General features: G+C 38.8%; 1 protein-coding gene across 2 annotated transcripts in view; it reads right to left on the bottom strand.

Moving 5' to 3' along the window:
* Nucleotides 1-3,249: 3,249 nt before the first annotated feature.
* The window catches only part of LMTK3 (lemur tail kinase 3), a 181,856-nt gene continuing 165,116 nt past the window's right edge, over nucleotides 3,250-19,989 (bottom strand). For both annotated transcript variants that reach the window (XM_089690991.1, XM_089690992.1), the window contains exons 15-16: nucleotides 17,204-17,449; nucleotides 3,250-12,091 (exon numbers count right to left, since the gene is read on the bottom strand). In XM_089690991.1, the coding sequence (XP_089547117.1) occupies nucleotides 12,075-12,091; nucleotides 17,204-17,449 (263 nt within the window). In that variant the 3' untranslated portion in view covers nucleotides 3,250-12,074. The remainder of the gene's footprint in view (nucleotides 12,092-17,203; nucleotides 17,450-19,989) is intronic.

The following is a 19,989-nucleotide window of genomic DNA, read 5'->3' as shown; positions in this document are numbered from 1 at the left end:
ATAGCTGAAAATTTCTTACATCAAATTTGTAAAGAAACTGAAGGTTATGTTTTAAATGATATTTGTCATGAAAGTAGAATGGGGATGTCATAACTAATCCCTTTCTAAAAAAAAAAGCTGTCTGAATGAAAATGTGATCTTCTGTTTGGAGTCATTGATTTAAAACAAGTGTATATCGCAGGAGTTCTTCACTGCCTGCATATTTGTTGTAAGCGACTGAGAGGACTAAATCCAGAAACTCTGCATGGCTCCACACTGCATTTATTGTGGAGATCAGGAGTTGCAGTCTCTGTATTTCTTGGATTTGTGTTGTAAGTTCCTTTTATCTCTACTTGGGAGCACAGCAGAAACATTTCACATTAAGGAGTCCTCATGGTTGTTGTCTGCTGGAAAATGTTTTCGCTGTATAGTCTGTATGAACAGAAAACAAGACTTGTAAACCAGTTTCGAGCCAATATATTTCCTCTAACGCAAAGCCATTGGACAAAGAATATTTTTTCTTTTCAAGCACTATGTAGCACTGTTCAAATCTACATACCTTCTGACCAGCACAGGATTGTTGTTACTCAGAAATGATGTTGAATCATAATATGTCTTTGTGATCACACCCCAGTGATATTGTCTATGTACAAGTACTTTCTATAATATGTATATTTTAGCTGAAACATAATGCCAACAATTAATGCTGCAGTGCCTGTTACCTTTTTGTAACACAATGTAACATTGTAACATACATTGTAGTATGTTTATGGATGTTTTTTCACTAATTCAGCAAATAGATATTGCTTTAATCCACACTGTGGTTCTATGTCTTTTGTATTCTTTGGATCATATCTGGTATTATAGGACTCCCCTTTTTCCTAAGAGAACTAAAGCCATTGCTGAACTTTTCTGAACATTTTAGTTGCCTGCCTGTTTTGCTGACCCTGTATCCTTGTTTTGGGTTAGTGACTTAGCATGACAGTCAGGCAACCAACCTTTTTAGAAAGGGAAATCAGCAAGGGTAGACTCCATGGGGGAGAGTTACTAAATCTGGAGAGTGCAAAATCTGGTGCAGTTATGCATAGACACCAATCGGCTTCCAGTTTTTAGTCAAAGCTTAATTGAACAAGCTGAAGTTAGAAGCTGATTGGCTACCATGCGCAGCTGTAGCAGATTCTGAGATTTTTGAAAATCTCTCCCGTATTTCTAATAGGAGAGAGCCTACAGCTTTTTATTATTTTTTAACATAAACATATAAATTGTGTACTTTTAAAATTGAATTTCTAGGCGTCATTTGCTATTATATGCGCAGGTGTATATGTCCTTTACATAAGCAGATTTTGCACCCTGTTGATTATCTTATCTTACTGATAAGGCCCACTGAGTAATGACAACAGCTTCTCCTCTGTCTCTAATGATGTCAAACACCCACATTGTACACAGTAGCGAGAGACCATGTAATCTGTACTTAAACTTTAAGTGAAACCATGAAACCCGGGGCAGCATTTTTTCTTAGCGATCCAAATAAATCTTGCAGTGCCCCTGTAGGCTAAAACAGAGATCTCCCCGCTGGTTGCAGTGAAGGGAGTTGGCATCAATTCACCATTCAGAGGGGTAAGAGCATTGTCAAAGTGAAGAAAAGGCATTGCTCACAAACACAGTGCATTAGTATGTAGATGAATGTGGCCTCAGCCAGGACCACTCCAGCCATGCCCCCTCTGCCACATTCATCTACATACTAATGCACTGGGTTAGTGAGCCATGCCTATTCTTCTCTTTGATAAAGCATTTTTTCTTAATTACAGAATACAGCAATTTGTTTTACTCAAAAGTAGAGTATAATGTTAACAAATACTTTGTTGATTTTTGCAAAGTGTGACCTTTTTACTGTGTACACCTACCTCCATCAGTACTGCACTCCTTTTCCTCAGCTGTTTTATTGAGTCACTCAGTAACCCCAAACACTTAAAGCAGGAAGCTATGGCAATCTGAGCAGAAGTGGGAGTGGGTACCTGTCAAATCCAGGTACCTGCTCCCCTCACCCCCCCCCCCAAAAAAAGTGCAGATAGTTAAACAGGAGGGGGGGGGGGTGAGGATGCAAAGAAGTGGAACTTCCCCTTTTGCTTGACTTTTCGCTTAAAGTGCAAGGTAAATGCACCTAAAACATGCTGCATGTGCATATCTACACACATTCTAAATCTAGCTTCTAAGCTGAGTAGATGAGGAACTGAATTTATTCTCTCTTGAGAAGAGGAGATAAAGGGGGGATATGATCAACATGTGTAAATATATCAGTGGTTCATATAGTGAACTCGATGTAGAGCTATTCACCCTGAGGTCAACACAGAGGACAAGGGGGCACTCTTTATGTCTGGAGGAAAAGAAATGTAATCTCCGAACACGGAAAGGTTTCTTCACAGTGAGAGCTGTGAAAATGTGGAATAGACTCCCTCAAGAGTTGGTTCTGGTCAGCTCAGTGGATTGCTTTAAAAAAGGCCTGGATTCTTTCCTAGATACACAGAATATAACTGGATACTAACATTTATAGGTAAAGTTGATCCAGGGAATATCGGATTGCCTCTCGGGGGATCTGGAAATAATTGTTTCCCAGCAGGAGAAAATTTGATCATGCTTTGCTGGTTTTTTTTTGCCTTCCTCTGGATCAACTGTGGGTGTAGGATTATAACTTTTTTTTTTAATGGTTAAACTGGATAGACTTTTGTCTTTTTTCAGCCAGACTAACTATGTTACTATATATGTATCTATATAACTAGATATAACACTTGGGAAAACTGGATGAGCTGTGGTGGGGAAGAGCTTCTGTTACTTGAACTATCTGAGATGATTTTGGCCAATTTAATGCAGTAAGTGCAGCCAGCTGTTGCTGTAGAATTTAGAATTGCGATTGATTTTTGGTGAGCACATGGATGAAGTTGTGCTCTGATCACACTTATTGGATAGAGGCGAATGTATTGACCACATTCAATAACAGCTGATGTACGAGGGGTCTTCAAAAAGTTTCTGCACATATATATATATATATATATATATATATATATATATATATATATATATATTAGAGTTAAAAAAAAGTGCTGGAACTTTTTGAACAACCCTCGCATAAATCTCCATATTACCCCTTATTTTAAAGCCCCTGACTGTAATTCTGTTTATGTTGTACAGTAATCCCATTTAACATGATTAATAAAATATCAACTCTTCTGTACAAACCTAAGAAATGCTCAATCATACAAAGAGAAACAGTCAATCAGTATAAGATCTTATTTTAATGTTTTTCCCTTTTTGGCAAACATTGTTTTGGCGAACAAACACCATTTTGAATGAAAAATTCTGTTTTCAATTTGCACTTAAGAACAGCAAATGTATCCTATTTACAGACAAAATTGTCAAAATACATCACATTTTAACCATGTAAAAATAATGTGAGTTTCTGAGAGATAATACTGCGGTCTTTATGGTTTCTCATATATATATATATATGTATATATTTATACTCTTATAACCCATTTTATACATATTGGAAGGAGCAGCGATGCCTTAAGACTCCCTTGATCTTAAAGAGGAAATCCATTCAAAACTAAGGTTTTTAGTTTTAAGTGAAGTCTCTTTTAATCCTATATTATCTTACTTGGTTGTATTATAGATCAATAGGAATAATAGTGAAAAAAATCACGCTGTGCCTGTGTCCCCTGATATCACTGAGTATCTATAAGTCTGAATGTCAATGTAGGTCCTAATGTTTGGTGCCCTAAAAAACTCCAGTAAATACTTGAATGTCTAGATGTTGCTAAACAATTTCTGCCAGGACGTATGAACAGCTTACTTTGGAACCTGTTGTAGCTGTTGTATTGTAAATAATGTCTTCCAAATAAGGGGTTTTGAGACTGGTCTCACATTTACCCTAGGTTCACATCTGTGCGGGTGGTGGCGCTGTGGATCCACATGAAAATCCGTGCAGCCGCACCACCCGCACAGAGAAATGCAGACCCGCGGGTAGGTGCCCTTAGTTCTAATGGCACACCGCACGCACTGGAAAACACAACCATACTGGGAACCGAGGTTCCCGTACAGGCTGCGTTTTCCAAAGAAGTGCAGGGACTTCTTCCCTGCGTGTCACGGGCACAGGAGTCCATGAAATGGCCTGGAGGGCCAGATTCGACCCGCGGGTCTTGTGTTTGACACCTGTGCTCTACAGGAACAATTAGCAATTTCTACCTCTCAAATAATTAACCACTGACACCAATGATCTTTTAAGTTACAGTATCTGTAAGGGTTATTTTGCAATTACAAATATAAGAAGCTAAATTCCCAGTGCCCATCATGCTAATGTTCCATGAGATGTAGAAATAGTAATTTTTATAGAAATTTGTAGCCAGAGTTCTCTGAGACCAGAAAGCTTCTTTTAAGGGTTCCTCTATTTGAAAAGGTTGAAAAAGGCTGCTCTAGACAGCGTGTTGGCTCTCAACCATCAAAAATTCACCCTTAACTACTCCAAACCTCTATCCTTAACATTCCTTATCCCTGACCATAACACTAAACTGACCTCTAAATAAAGCACTTTCCGTTTCATATACTCACCTCATCATTGGCCAGGATCAACAGCACTAAATCCTTAAAACCTCTGATGACATCTCTGTGCTTGGAGATACTAGTATTCATTCAGCTGTTTGGTATGATATGTCTACAGTATCTGCAGTATCGTGTAATATCTTTGTCAACACTTTGGGAGGTTGGGGGAGCGTAGATTCACTAGAGAAAGAAGCATGTGTTGGCGAGAAGAGATCTGAAGATCTACCTTGTTGGTTTAGCTTGGAGCTCTCCAAGTACATAGTTCTTCAGGGGTATGCAGGAGGACACAAATGCCCCAAACACAAGGGCATCTTTGCTCATAGATGAAAATCTAAAGAGCATTGGCATCACCAAGCATTTTAAAGCATTTACCAAGCTTCAAGCGGCTTTCATAGAGTTTATGTCAGGGCAAGATAAAAAAAAAAAATCAGTACATCTCTGAAATACATACACATTTCCCCATGATTTGTCTCTTTACAAACACTGCAAGTACAGAAAAAAATGCTTGTTCTACCAGAAATCCAGGTAGAAGCATCAGCCCTTAGTTCTCCCTTGCTGGAATACAGAACACTCCCCTTATGTTATGGAAATTAGCAGAGAGGGGTGTTCTGCAGTCCAGCAGGAGATAACTGGCCAGGTCTGAAAATACTGCTTGAGATTTCAGTTTATGCACTGTGTATTCAGCTCTAACAGCAAGTTAGGAGCACACTTTTTGGATGTTCAGGAAATAAAAGAATGAAACATGGAGAAACGCGTATGTACTGCACAGATGTGTGAATTCATCTCCATTATGTGGGTGCTGAATACAGATCCTAATGAAATGTTGGTTGTAGCTTTAAACAAATGATTAACAGGATTAAACATGTTTTAGCACTGCTTAGACTTTGAACAGACTTCAACATTACCAAAAGATTTCTGAATCCTCCTAAAAGTTGCTCTCCCAATAAATTCTGTATTCAGCACTCCAGGCTAAAGCTGAAGGGAAATCTAAGGACTTTTGCAAGCTGACTGAAGCTTGTTAAATGCTTTGTAAATCTAATTCTCTACAGAATATTATTTGCAAGCTAAAAATAAAATATTTTTCAAAGCTTTAGGGCCTAAAATAGTTTTTTTGTTTTTAGTTTTGAGTAAATTACATCACTTTTAAAAATAATACTCTTTACAGTCTCTTTAGGTGACAACAAAAACATCTGGACCAGTTTGACTTTAATCACTATAACAATTTAAAGAAGCAGTACTAGATGATAGTATTTTTTCCATTTTTTTTTTTTTGGGGGGGGAGGGGGGGTTATAAAATAATTGCTACTGTGCATGTCTGTAAACTGTAATTATACATATACATGCATATAATATATATATATACACATATATACAGTATATATACATAGTATACAAACCTGTGGCATTGCATGTCAATAAAATACCTAATGTCTAAAAATACATGTATATGAAGGGAAGAACAAAAATTATCTTATAAAAGAAAACTAGTGGGGACCATAAGGTTAGGTTCCATATGTAAAATGAAATAAACTTAGGCCTCAATATGAAGGCCACTTCAGTATGGTACAGTTTTCTACCTGTCAGTAAATTGACAACTGGATAACTTTTAGAAAATTTCTCCTAATTGCAATGTATGCAGTGAAATGATTGTTTATCCATTACTGAGTGGTCTGAAAGATTTACAGCATTCAGAAAAATGTTTCAGTGTGTTATTAATACATGATTGCACAATTATCACCAGTGATGGTCTAACTGGTCATAGTCACAACAAAAATTAAATAAGCTTTATTCTATCCTGTCCTGAAGATGAAGGCCTCCTTGCCAGACCATGCTTCTCCATTAATGCATTTCACCCTGGACGGGGCTTAGTCATAGCCTCAGGGAATTGACAAGATTTAATCACCTCTATGACTAAGCCCCATCCTGGGTGGAACGCATTAGTGGAATGCATTAGTGAATTTTTTTTTACAAGCAAGGATTCCACAGAAGTGGGGCTGCTTACATTCAGGAAGGAGAATGGGTCCCATGAGTTGCATCACCGTGGCTGGTGGTCAAGCCATATGTTCCCCTTGAATGGCACTATTTGGAGTTATGATTAACTAGTCATAATGCCAGCAAAATTGTGCAGTGCCATCAGGGGTGGACTGACAACTCATGGGGCCCCCAGGCAATAGGGGATCATGGGGCCCCTGTGTCCTTGCCATAACTCAAAAAAGTCTATGAAAAAGGTACAGGGGCATCTCATGGGACCCCCTACTGACCCCGAGCCCTCGGGCAGTGCCCGAGTTTCCAAATGGTCAGTCCGCCCCTGAGTGCCATTCACATACTCAGGTCAGAGGTTTTGTGATATGCAGTCCATAACTACATAGGCTTTACATTCTAATTGCCTTAAGTATGAAATTTGGGCAGGACTATTCTACTCATAAATATATTAACATTTAATTTTGGAGACAAAGGTCATAATATAAATTAAAAACACATTAAACATTACTTTCAAAGAACATTTTCATTCCCCCCAAAAAATGTTAAGAAAAAATTGCCATCCTGCTTACAGTCAACCAGTAGTTCATTCAACTAGCTTAGGTAGACATATTCTTAAAATTAAACTAAAACTCCAAGGAAAAGATTCTTTTTAGCACATTTGTTGTAAGGACATTTTTTATTTAAATTTCCCTATCTAGTACTGCTTCTTTAAAGAGTAAAGGGAGCATACAACCTGTCATTGATTACTTTCCTTGGGCTACGGTTATTATTAAAAAAAGAATAAAAAAAAACATGGATGAATATAAAAGAAAATAGAAACCAACATACAAACACACATTCATGAAGCCTGGATTCCCATGATGCATCTTGAAAAGCCTCATAAACCATGTAGGAGTCAATATGATGAGATGCTGGAAAGTAGCTCTCCATACTTTGGAGAACACATGGCATTTTTCTTAGGAATGCAGTCAGTAGAGCTTGATAAGAAGCAGAGATCTCAGTAAGGTTACTAGTTTTTTCAAAGAGTAAATCCAGTATGAAGTTAAAAAATATCCAGACAGTCGTAATTATGAATTCCTTCAAAATGAGGCAAGATTGTTCTTTATGATTAGTGGAGACGTTTTGCCATACATTTACTGTTCTAGCAGTTAGAAAATGGTCAACACAATTTGTTTTTTGTTTTTCTTCTAAAAAAAAGTTTGATCCTGCAGTGCAAGCCGTGGGATACCAAGAAACTGTAGATATTTTTCTGTGGACTTCTTCCACATTTGTCACAAATAAGTGACTTCAATCCACTTCCCTTTTAATTCAGGCAAGTAAGCTTGATGTCAGCAAAAAAGAAATTGGTGAAGTTAGACAAGCAGCCACTGGTACACCACTTATGAACCATATCCATCTTCATGGGACACCCTTAGTACAAATCATTTCACAGTAAAGTTCCAATTGCACATCAGCCATTTTGTGTATTTAGTGAACTACCCCTAGTCCAGGGGTACCCCTAGTCCAAAGCTGGATAGTTGCAGTTTGAATTTATATTAATATTTTGTTTTCTACCAAAAGTCACTGTGTCAATGCTTCAACCAGTAAGGCTCCCCATTGGGTTCATTTGGCACTAGGAGTAAACCAAGTCAGCAAGCAGCAGGTTTACATTCTGAAGTTATTTTGCAGGGAAAAACAGCTTAGCATTAAAAGGCAAAGAGGAGAAAAAAAACCAGACATAAACTTTGAACACAAAGGCACTGATTTATGAAAACAGAAAAATTCAAGGAAAATTGGGGCTACTGCTCATAGCAACCACATTTTAAATAAAGAATCCAATTGCTATGGTATCAGTTCCATGTTTGTTCCAGTTTTCATAAATCACCCTCAGGGAGTCCAAATTTAAAACTCCATTGAGGCAGCAAACAATCACATAGAATGATATGTCTTTGTTTTATAGTTAGAATATCAATGCTTATCCCCTCTGTGCCATTAGGCACACAATTCATATTTTTGTTCACAGTTTTAATTTGGAGGAAAATAAAAGTGGAATTATTAGAGCAATCAGCCACACTCCAGCATTTTCATAAAACAGGGTAGAAAATCAAAACAGGAGTCTGATGGTTTCCATGGGCAGATGCCTCCACTCTTGCTTTCTTCCATGTTTTAATCAATTAACCCATTAAATGTCTACACACAGAAATTGCTATTGCCATGTTTGTCTTACCTGTACTATAAAAAACAGTTCATAAATACTTACTATACGTAAATTGCTTAAAACACATCTTCCCCCACTGCATCTGTTCTTGGCAAATGCGTCATTCACCAACACTCAGTCATTAATGATTCTCAGCTAAACACCTATGTTATATTTCTACTAAATATATTTTTTCAGTCTTGCCTTGCCTAGAGCTGGAGAAGATGATGTGAAGAAGTAAATTATTTTATTTTTATTTTTTAACAATGTAATTGCCAGGTATCATTCAGTTAAAGGGCAAGTCACCCCAAAAGTGATATTTTATTGTTTGGTAGATGTTGGAGAATTACATTTCCTAACAGTTTATTTTATCTTTTGGGGACTTTCAATTGGAAACCCCTGTATTAGAATTCTGAGCTCAGTGTGTACAGCACAGCTGTCTTGTCCATAATGAGGGAATCCATATTCTCTGTTGAATGTATGGGCAATGCATCATAAATGGGGACACCCAAAAGTGGTGAGAACACCAACATTCTAGGGTATGTGGAAATATATCCAGCTCAACATGTTTTGCTCAACATGTTTTGGGTATTTCACTTTTACAGGAGCAAAATGTGCATAGTTTGGACTGCTATCAACCAAATAAAATACAACACAAAATAGTGCAAAAGACTTGCACTATTACTTTAGTGCTGTATTTTATATGGTAGGTAGCAGTCCAAACTATGCACCTTTTGCTACTAAAGAAGCAAAATATGTAAAACATGTTTAGCCTTATGTGAATGGACGGTGGCAATCTTTGAATTACCATACCTCTAATATTATCTAGACAGTATATACTGTTTTTAAAGTATATGGCCACCACCCCAATTGACATAATGGTGCAAGATGCTAAAAAAAAATTCTGAAAATAAATCAATTATTTTAATTGTCTATTATTAAAGATTGTATATTTTATGATAAATTGGTGTGGTGCCTATAAAGTCCATGGACTGCAGTGCCATGTTTGTTTCCTCTCATATATCTAAGATATCACTTTTGGGAAGTATGGACCTTTGAAATGCACCACGGGACTGTATAAATATATTACATTATTCCACTTAGCATGAAGCCGGTTTCAAACTATTATGTGAAGATATTGTATCAGTCTTGCAGTATTTGGTGGAACTACACTTAATTAAAAAATTGGGCCAGTTGTAGATAGAAGTTCTGACTATAAAAAAAAACTATCAGCTCCCAGCTTTCAGATTATAATCTGCACTAGAAAATGAAAGCCAAAGTCTTATTGTCTGTGATGGGCAGAACCTTCTTCTTTATCTGCAAAAGTTATGGCTGTAAGGGCCACTTAGAGCACTGAAAAGGCAGGAAAGCAAGACACTTTGCCATCTCTTACACTATATTTATGGTTAGGCAGCCTTATAATTATCAATTAGCCCATGGCTACTATTAGCTTATGCAACTTGCAAAATTTGTTTTCATTTCTTGTACAGCTCCCTTTTCAGATAATTCCTGACCAGCTCTTGCATTGAGTTTGGCCCCCGCTCTTCGTTACTAGTCCATTCTGATGGGCAGTTGCTCTAACCAATCTTGAAGCAGGGGAGGAAGAAGAGAGCCAATGGCCACAAGAGCTGGTCACTGTTTGCATATCAAACCATTATCAAGACGCTTAGGGTTCTGAGCAAAAAAAAAAACATTTTGCACCTATGGAAACCTGTTAAGTATAATGGCATGAGTACAATCATGTAATGACAAAATACACAAGCAAATGTTAACTTTAGTGAAAATTGAATATCAATTCATTTAGTAGATCCAGAGATGTATGCAGCTAAATTTTATGCAAATCTCAACCTCCAATTGGGTGGGTTAGAACTTGGAAGAAGCATAGCGAAATTTGACTTTTATAAGTGGATTTGTATATAACTTCAGCTGCCTGTACTGTATGTTTGGATCTTAATTTCGGGTAAAATCATGTAATGTACTAATTTCATCATATGCTTAGTTTGAATTTCCCAGGGATGTGTATGTTTATTTTAGTGGTCCCAAAACTTTAAGACCTAAAACCTTGATTTTAAGCAATTGGTCTTATTCAAAAACAAATGCTGATGACCAGTGCATTTATCATTCACATACAAGAGAATCTGCATCTTGCAATGCAGCTCACCAACCTGTTATTCCTCAACTGATAGATCCTCTATGAACAGACAGAGGCGTCATTTAAACACAATGTGGGTGAGTACAGGCTTGGGCTTTGGAATTCAAAAATGTTAGAGATGAAGTCCCTGTGTACACCAATGTCTATGCCTGTGTTTGTTTCTATTGTGGTTAACTGACAGATCTCTTTAGCCACAGAATTATAGGCAACCTATCACAGTTAGAGCAAAGCCCATCCATTCACTAAAGCTAGCAATAACACTAGTAGAAAATTCTCAATACATTCAATGACTTCACTATTAGAAATGCTTTTGATTGAGAACAAAATTTCCATCCTGCTCCTTTGAATTTTCTCACTACAGTCAAAAATGAGCATCAATTTGGCCCGACTAACTATTGGAAAATCAAGCGTTCTTAAAATTAAAAATTTTGAATGGAATTCTACTAGTATATGGCCAGCTCAAAGACGCTTCAAGAAGGCAGGATAGCTATTGCAGCTATAACAGATCTCTATGCTGAATGCACACGCAGTACTCATGGGCACTTTAATACACTTTGGCAGTCACAAGGACACCTCGTCCGATAGTCTTGGCTCACAGATGTGCATTGCACCACCTATCTATCTAAGCTGTTTGAGCATGGCCATCTTTGCTCCACCCAGAGGTAAATGTTACCATCTTGCATGTTCAAATGTATATCAGTGAACTGGGTTAGTGTTCTGTCTATTTGACATATTTACCTGTATATATAGTGCCTTAGTAACCAATCACAGATTATCTTTCATTAGTATAACTGCATTTAAGTGCCATCAATCCATAGATTTCATAAACACTGTGGCCAGCTTTACTGCAGAGCACAAAATAAAGACATACCGATTTCTAACTACTGCTGGAACTAGACATCATATAAAATGGAGTCAGTTTGGCACATTTAAATATGAAGGAAATTTTCCTGTACAGAGGTTTGATCATCCAGGATATCTGACGCAAGTTCCTTTGCTGGCATAGACACAAATCTCAATGAAAGAACAGTTAGAAACACCATAGAATGGAATGTGCAGGGCTAGGTATGCCTGAATCTTACTATAAAAGAATATCAGCCAAGATGCTAAGGGAGGAAACAGAAATGTGTTCAGTGGCTTAGGTGACTCTTATGGCACAACAGATTCTCATCAAAGGCAAAACAATCACCTTCAGTTTTCAATAGTGCCTGGAATGACATAAATAAAAATCATTTTAGTCACCAATAGACAGACTCATTTAAAAAAAAAAACAAATGGAAAAATGTGGCTGAAAAACCTTGAGTTAAAGTGGTTGTAAACCCTTGCATACTGTATACCCAGTGAAGTGGCTGTCCTCAGGTGATACAAAAAGATGAAACAAATTCTTCTACATAAGTGGTACCTGTCTATCTGTAGCCTTCTCGTCTCTACATCTGTTCAAAATGTTGAATTTATACGCTTGTCTGAGAGTTGAAAGAAGGGGGCGGAGAGCTGAAGTTACACTCTGCAGAGCTCAGAGAGTCGACCTCTGAGAGCTGATTGGAGCAAAGAGACACCCCCCCTTCACACAGCACACAGGAACAGAGCTGAGGCTGTCAATCTGATGGATGTCCCTCCCCTGTCACAATTTCTTCTCTTGGTGTCAGGAAAATGGTAAAAGGAAATATGTCAATACAAAGGGTGCCATTGCTGATCTGATATCCTTCTGTAAACGCTGATGTCTTATCATCCTGGCTTCAACGTTTTCTGAATCACTGACCCAGAGCAAGAGTGCAGAGTAGGTGCCCTTACTTGTTGCATGCCCACTGCAGCAAATTGGCTTACAAACTGTTAAAACCAGGAACAGCCGGGCTGAGAAATGGATATACAATGCCTTGAAAAAGTATGCATACCCCATGAAATTTTCCACATTTTGTCATTACAACCAAAAACGTAAATTAATTTTATTGGGATTTTATGTGACAGACCAACACAAAGTGGCACATAATTGTGAAGTGGAAGGAAAATAATAAATGGTTTTCAACATTTTTTTACAGATAAATATCTGAAAAGTGTGGCGTGCATTTGTATTCAGCCCCCTTTACTCTGATACCCCTAACTAAAATCTAGTGGATTGCCTTCAGAAGTCACCTAATTAGTAAATAGAGCCCATCTGTGTGTAATTTAATCTCAGTATAAATACAGCTGTTCTGTGAAGCTCTCAGAGGATGGTTAGAGAACATTAGTGAACAAACAGCATCATGAAGGCCAAAGAATACACCAGACAGGTCAGGGATAAAGTTCTGGAAAAGTTTAAAGCAGAGTTAGGTTTTAAAAAAATATCCCAAGCTTTGAACATCTCACAGAGCATTGTTAAATCCATCATCTGAAAATGGAAAGAGTATGGCACAACTGCAAACCTACCAAGACATGGCCATCCACCTAAACTGACAGGCTGGGCAAGGAGAGCATTTATCAGAGAAGCAGCCAAGAGGCCCATAGTAACTCTGGAGGAGATGCAGAGATCCACAGCTCAGGTGGGGGAATCTGTGCACAGGACAACTATTAGTCATGCACTCCACAAATCTGGCCCTTATGGAAGAGTGGCAAGAAGAAAGCCATTGTTGAAGAAAGCCAAAATAAGTCTTGTTTGCAGTTTGCGAGAAGCCATGTGGAGGACGTAGCAAACGTGGAAGAAGGTGCTCTGGTCAGATGACCAAAATTGAACTTTTTGGTCTAAAAGCAAAACGCTATGTGTTGCTGAAAAACACTGCACATCACCCTGAACACACCATCCCACCGTGAAACATGGCGGTGGCAGCTTCATGTTGTGGAGATGTTTTTCTTCAGCAGGGACAGGGAAGCTGGTCAGAATTGATGGGAAGATGGATGGAGCCAAATACAGGGCAATCTTAGAAGAAAACTTGTTAGAGTCTGACTTGAGACTGGGGTGGAGGTTCACCTTCCAGCATGACAACGACCCTAAACATACAGCCAGAGCTATAATAGAATGGTTTAGATCAAAGCATATTCATGTGTTAGAATGCCCCAGTCAAAGTCCAGACCTAAATCCAATTGAGAATCTGAGTCAAGACTTGAAAATTGCTGTTCACAGACACTCTCCATCCAATCCGACAGAGCTTGTGCTATTTTGCAAAGAATGGGCAGAAATGTCCTTCTCTAGATGTGCAAAGCTGATAGAGACATGCCCAAAAAGACTTGCAGCTGTAATTGCAGTGAAAGGTGGTTCTACAAAGTATTGACTCAGGGGGCCGAATACAAATGCACGCCCCACTTTTCAGATATTTCTTTGCAAAAAATTTTGAAAACCATTTATCATTTTCCTTCCACTTGACAACTATGTGCCACTTTGTGTTGGTTTATCACATAAAATCCTATGTTTTTGGTTGTAACATGACAAAATGTGTAAAATGTCAAGGGGTATGAATACTTCTTCAAGGCACTGTATAAAGTGCACAGCCATTATGAAAAATTCAAAGAGTTTTGGGTTACTGGGATTAATTTAACTGCAACTGTGGCCTACAAGGAAATTATAGGTGGGTCCTAAAGACTTACTCCACCTTTAGTAACATGTTACACCCATATTTAGGGTAACATGCAACATGCTGCTCTGCAACCTTCCCTCACCTAAAGTGTTCTTCACTTGTGATAGTGTATGTGAAATCAGCATGACTGTTTGGGCGGAATGAATGAATGAGGTACAATTCCCTTCTGCCATCGTGTCATTGTAGCTGTCAATGGAATACAAATGCGTTAATCAGCCCACTCCAAGTCCATTGCCATTTCCTCTAGCTCTGTAACTGAAAGCTCATGTAGAGGTATGGGCAGAGATCTGGAGGAAGAGTTTGCAGAGAGAGAAGACAAGAGCATAAGATCCCAATTTAAAAGGCTGTGTATGTTTATTGCCTTAAAACAATAGCACACTTACGTGGAAGCAGTGTTGATCCCCCTTCCTAAATGAAACAGGAGATGTTGAAGTTTGCTGACTAAGAAAAGCATCTCTGGCTGCTGTGTACTACAAGTGGAGCGACTGCACACTTGATAAGGGGTGGCAACGAGTTTTGAAGGACCTCATTCTTTCTCAAGTGGGCAGGGCGGGAGATGCTGCTTTTAGTCAGTAAGCTGAGCAGATCTCTGGCCACTGGTGTTAGAATCAAGATTTGACATCTTCTGTTCCATTTAGAAAGTTCTGGTTTCCATGCACTGTGCTGTCTGTACTACACTTATTGGATCAACACTGCTTCCATGTAAGTGTGCTATTGTTTTAATGCAATAAACCTACACAGCCTTTTTAATTGAGGTCTTGAGCCTTTGTCTGCAATCAATCTGGACCAGTGATGATCTACCTGGGTCTGTGCAAGGAGTTGCAGGATCTAATCTACTCTTAAACCTGAGCCATCTATTGATGGACACTGATCTCCATCCTGGAATATATGCAAGTGGATTTTTATGCGTGCTTTTGTATTGCTATTTTGTTTAGGAATGAGTTTGCAGGATCCTGACATTGCATTACAGGTGCAATGCAATGGTGTGCCGTCTCCTGTGAAAAATAAATGCACTTTTTTCCCCTGCAAAAATATATGCTTTTTTTATAAAGGTAAACTTAGCCTTCAAAGTGATATTAAAGGCAAGTTTTGATTTGTTTTTTTGACACAAACATGTCACGCTTATCTGCTCTGTGCAGTGGTTTTGCACAGAGCAGCTCTGATCCTCCTCTTCTTGGGTCCCACACCAGTGCTCCTGCCCTCCCCCCTAGTGCCCCCCGCAGCGAGTAGCTTGCTTGCTATGGTGGCATCCAAGCAGGCTTGCTCCCGAGCCCCTGCTCTGTATATCAATTCATACACAGAGCTGTGGCTTGGCCCCAACTCCTCTCTCTCCTCATTGGCTCACTGGCTGTGATTGACAGAAGCAAGAGCCAATGGCTCCCACTGCTGTCTCAGCCAATGAGGAGGGACTGTCCCCAGAGAGCCGAGGCTCTTGTGCAGATTGCTGGATCACAATGGGGCACAGATAAGTATTGGGGGGGCTGGGAGAGCTGCTACACACAGAAGGTTTTTTACCTTCAAGCCTCTACAACCACTTTAAGTAGTATATTGCTTACTAAATGGGATGCACACTTGGTATTAATTCCAGGATGAATGATGACAAAATGGTATTTCTTCTATGTTTTTATTTCTCTTACATTTTTGTCTATGTAATGGTAATTATGTTTCTATTGCCCATATAAGAATAGACTGCTACTTGGCATTTCTTTCCATAAAATGCTGTAATAAGAAATATGTGGTTGTATGCCATGATGTGATTTAGTATGCTGGATTACACCAAGTGCTCTCTGTATGGCACCCCCTTGTTCTCTGTATAATTCAATAAAAACAGATTCTGGAAAAAAAAAACAGTAACAGCCAGACAGCTAACTTTTTCAGCGAGGACAGCCCCTATATTTCTCTCATAACATAGTTCCTTTATGGCAGAAGCCTGGCCCCTCTCCTCCACACACACACACCGGTGGACCCCCTACAACTAAAAAAACAAGGTAATATTCTGAGAACAGGCTGAGTAACGATGTCGCCCCAGAGTGAGGTTGTGATAGCCAGGGCTCATAGGAAGAGGGTTGGATGATGCTGGCTGTCATTGAATTCAGATGACTGAGGACATCTAGTGGCACAAAGAAAATACAGCTCGCAGTGAAACACAGCAATGTACCTGAAGGAGCTCAGAAAATCGCTGTTTCTCACAAGAGTCAGCATCTCTGAGTCAGTATAGGAGACATGCTAACTGTCACAGAACAACAGCGCTGTCATTACGGTGATCCAGCAGCTAGCAGAAGGACCAAGAAACATAATCACATACCCCAAGTGCTGCTGTAATTTTGAATTTTTTAAATGTTTTCCATAAATCCTGTATAATAATAATAATAATAATAAATGGTAAGATTAACTTACAGTAATTTGTAGGCTATAAAGAAAATGGACATTACTTGTACACTACTGCATGAACTACTGTGTCATTTGAGAAATACAGAGGCTGTCATCACCTTCTTTTTTCTAAAAATGTAAGTTGCTTGGCTTCATAGGGTGTTAGCACTTCTGAGACACAGAGCCTGAAGAAGCTTGGGGCAAGGGCCAGTTATTCAGGATATGGAAGACAAAGAGTCAATATGACAGTTCGACAAACAACATTTTTTAGAAAAGCTGTATTTTATGACAGGTGAACTTTAAACATTTATGAATCTCTCACATACTAAAGTGCAAATGAATAAAGTGGTTGCAGCTTTTGGCTTAATAACTGACACATCATGCAGTGTTATGAAAGGTACTAACCTGCAGGCGGCGCTACATCAGTTTCACACAGTGGAACGTGTGGGTCTACAGCAGGCGAGACAGTAAAGCGAGTGAATCGCAGTGAGTCCATCAAATTTCCTTCCACTCTTTTCCCAGGGAGTGGAGGAGGTGACGGCATAGTAGGACTTATCGGTGACTTGAGAGCAGCTCCCTCTGCTGCCATAGGAAGGAATGTTGAGTTCTGTGTCATCAGAGGAAAGTCATCATCCCATTCAAAACTTCCACCTGAAAAACAACACAACAGAAGGGTTTTTTACCTGCAAATTTGAAATACAAAATCTCAATACCTTATACATACTGTATGCAATATTCCAAGCAGTATACTATACATATACAAACAGTACCTTATACATGTAAAATATTCTATTCAGTACCCTATATAGGTACAATATTCTAATCAGTACCCTATACATATATGATATTCCAATCAGTATCTTATATATATATACATATATATACAATCAGTGAAGGAAATAAGTATTTGATCCCCTGCTGATTTTGAATGTTTGCCCACTCACAAAGAAGTGATCAGTCTAAAAATCAAATAGTAGGTGTATTCTAACACTGAGAGACAGAATAGCACCAAAAAATTCAAAAGAAATGCCTGTATAAAAGATACCTGTCCACAGGAACAATCAAACAATCAGGTTCCAAACTCTCCACCATGGCAAAGACCAAAGAGCTGTCCAAGGATGTCAGGGACAAGATTGTAGACCTACACAAGGCTGGACTGGGCTACAAAACTATCACCATGATTGGTGCAATCATTCGCAAAGGGAAGAAACACAAAACAACTGTTAATCTCTCTAGGTCTGGTGCACCATGCAAGATCTCACTTCGTGGAGTGTCAATGATCATGATAACAGTGAGGAATCATCCCAGAACTACACGTGAGGATCTTGTCAATGATCTCCAGGCAGCTTGGACCACAGTCACCAAGAAAACAATTGGTAACACACTATGCCGACAAGGATTGAAATCCTGCAGTGCCCACAAGGTCCCCCTGCTCAAGAAAGCACACGTCCAGGCTCGTTTGCATCATTCAGATGTTCAGTGGCAAACTTCAGAGGAGGACTTGTTGAAAGTGTTGTGGTCATATGAGACCAAAATCAAGCTCTTTGGCATCAACTCAACTCGCCGTGTTTGGAGGAGGAGGAATGCTGCCTATGACCCCAAGAACACCATCCCAACTGTCAAACGTGGGAACAGGACAACTGCACCGCATCAAAGGGACGATGGACGGGGCAATGTACCATTAAATCTTGGATGAGAACCTTATTCCCTCAGCCAGGGCATTGAAAATGGGTCGTGGATGGGTGTTCCAGCATGACAATGACCCAAAACACACGGCCAAGGCAACAAAGGAGTGGCTCAAAAAGAACCACATTAAGGTCTTGGCATGGCCTAGCCAGTCTCCAGCCCTTAATCTGATTGAAAATCTGTGGAGGGAGCTGAAAGTTCGAGTTGCCAAACTTCAGCCACCAAACCTTAATAACTTGGAGAGGATCTGCCAAGAGGAGTGGGCCAGAATCCCTCCTGAGATGTGTGTAAACCTGGTAGCCAATTACAGGAAATGTCTGAGCTCTGTAATTGGCAACAAGGGATTTGCCACCAAGTATGAAGTCATGTTTTGTGAAGGGGATCAAATACTTATTTCCCTCATGAACATGGAAATCAGTGCATCATTTCTTTTGAATTTTTTGTTGCTATTTTGTCTCTCAGTGTTACAATACACCTACCATTCAATTTTTAAACTGATCATTTCTTTGTGAGTGGGCAAACATTCCAAATCAGCAGGGGATCAAATACTTATATATATATATATATATATAAATATATATATATATATACTATTACAAACAGTACCCTATACACACAGTATACAATATTCCAGTCGGTACCTATACATGTACGATATTCCATTCAGCACCCTTTACATGTTCAATATTACAATCAGTATCCTATACATGTAAAATATTCCAAGTAGTACTAGACATGTGCGGTTCGTTTTGTTCCAAATTGAAATTCAGGCGAAATTTTAGATATTCAGAAATTCGGATGTATCCAGATTTCTGAATGCAGCAGTAATGAATTTCAATGAATCTGAAATAAACATTAATGAAATAAGGAAATTCATTTGTTTCATTCGGATGTCGGCAAAAGGGGGACTTACTCAATATTAGATGAGTCGTCGTAATGTTATGAACAATCCATATAAATGGTAGAAATAAATGATGAGGTAAGTTCTTGACACGCTGCTATTCTCAGAACCTGCGCGCCCCTGACTACACTCATGCATTGCATCTCTGCCTCTCATTTTATACCCATCTCTCATAGTATTTTTTTTCGGAGGTGATAAACTTCAGAAAATTGCTATGTTCATAGAAAATTCTATAGAGTCTGACAGTGTTGGCAGATGAATTATTTTGACAATAGAATTATGATTGGACTCCACTATGTGCCTGCTATTCAGCACTTACTTTATATGGATATTGTTATTGCCAGTACATAAACTCTTTCAATGCAGACCAAGGTAGGCAGACAATGTAGCTGCACAGTGGATAACATTGTGTATCAGTACAGGGTAACAAACCATGTAATACACACTATTTGCACATTTCCCCACCCTACACTGGCTTATCAGACTGTCATATTTATGTATAAAATGTGGAAAAAGGCATTTCTTAGGTTCATTTAATTTTCTTTTGTTTTTTTTTTAATTTAGATATTTATTCATTTTCAAATATAGCAATACAAAAAAATCC

Source organism: Staurois parvus, unplaced genomic scaffold (assembly GCF_062004578.1).
Source record: "Staurois parvus isolate SC_StPar_1 unplaced genomic scaffold, SC_StPar_1.0 ptg000548l, whole genome shotgun sequence".
Lineage (NCBI taxonomy): Eukaryota > Metazoa > Chordata > Amphibia > Anura > Ranidae > Staurois > Staurois parvus.
This window is presented reverse-complemented; position numbering and strand designations above follow the sequence as displayed.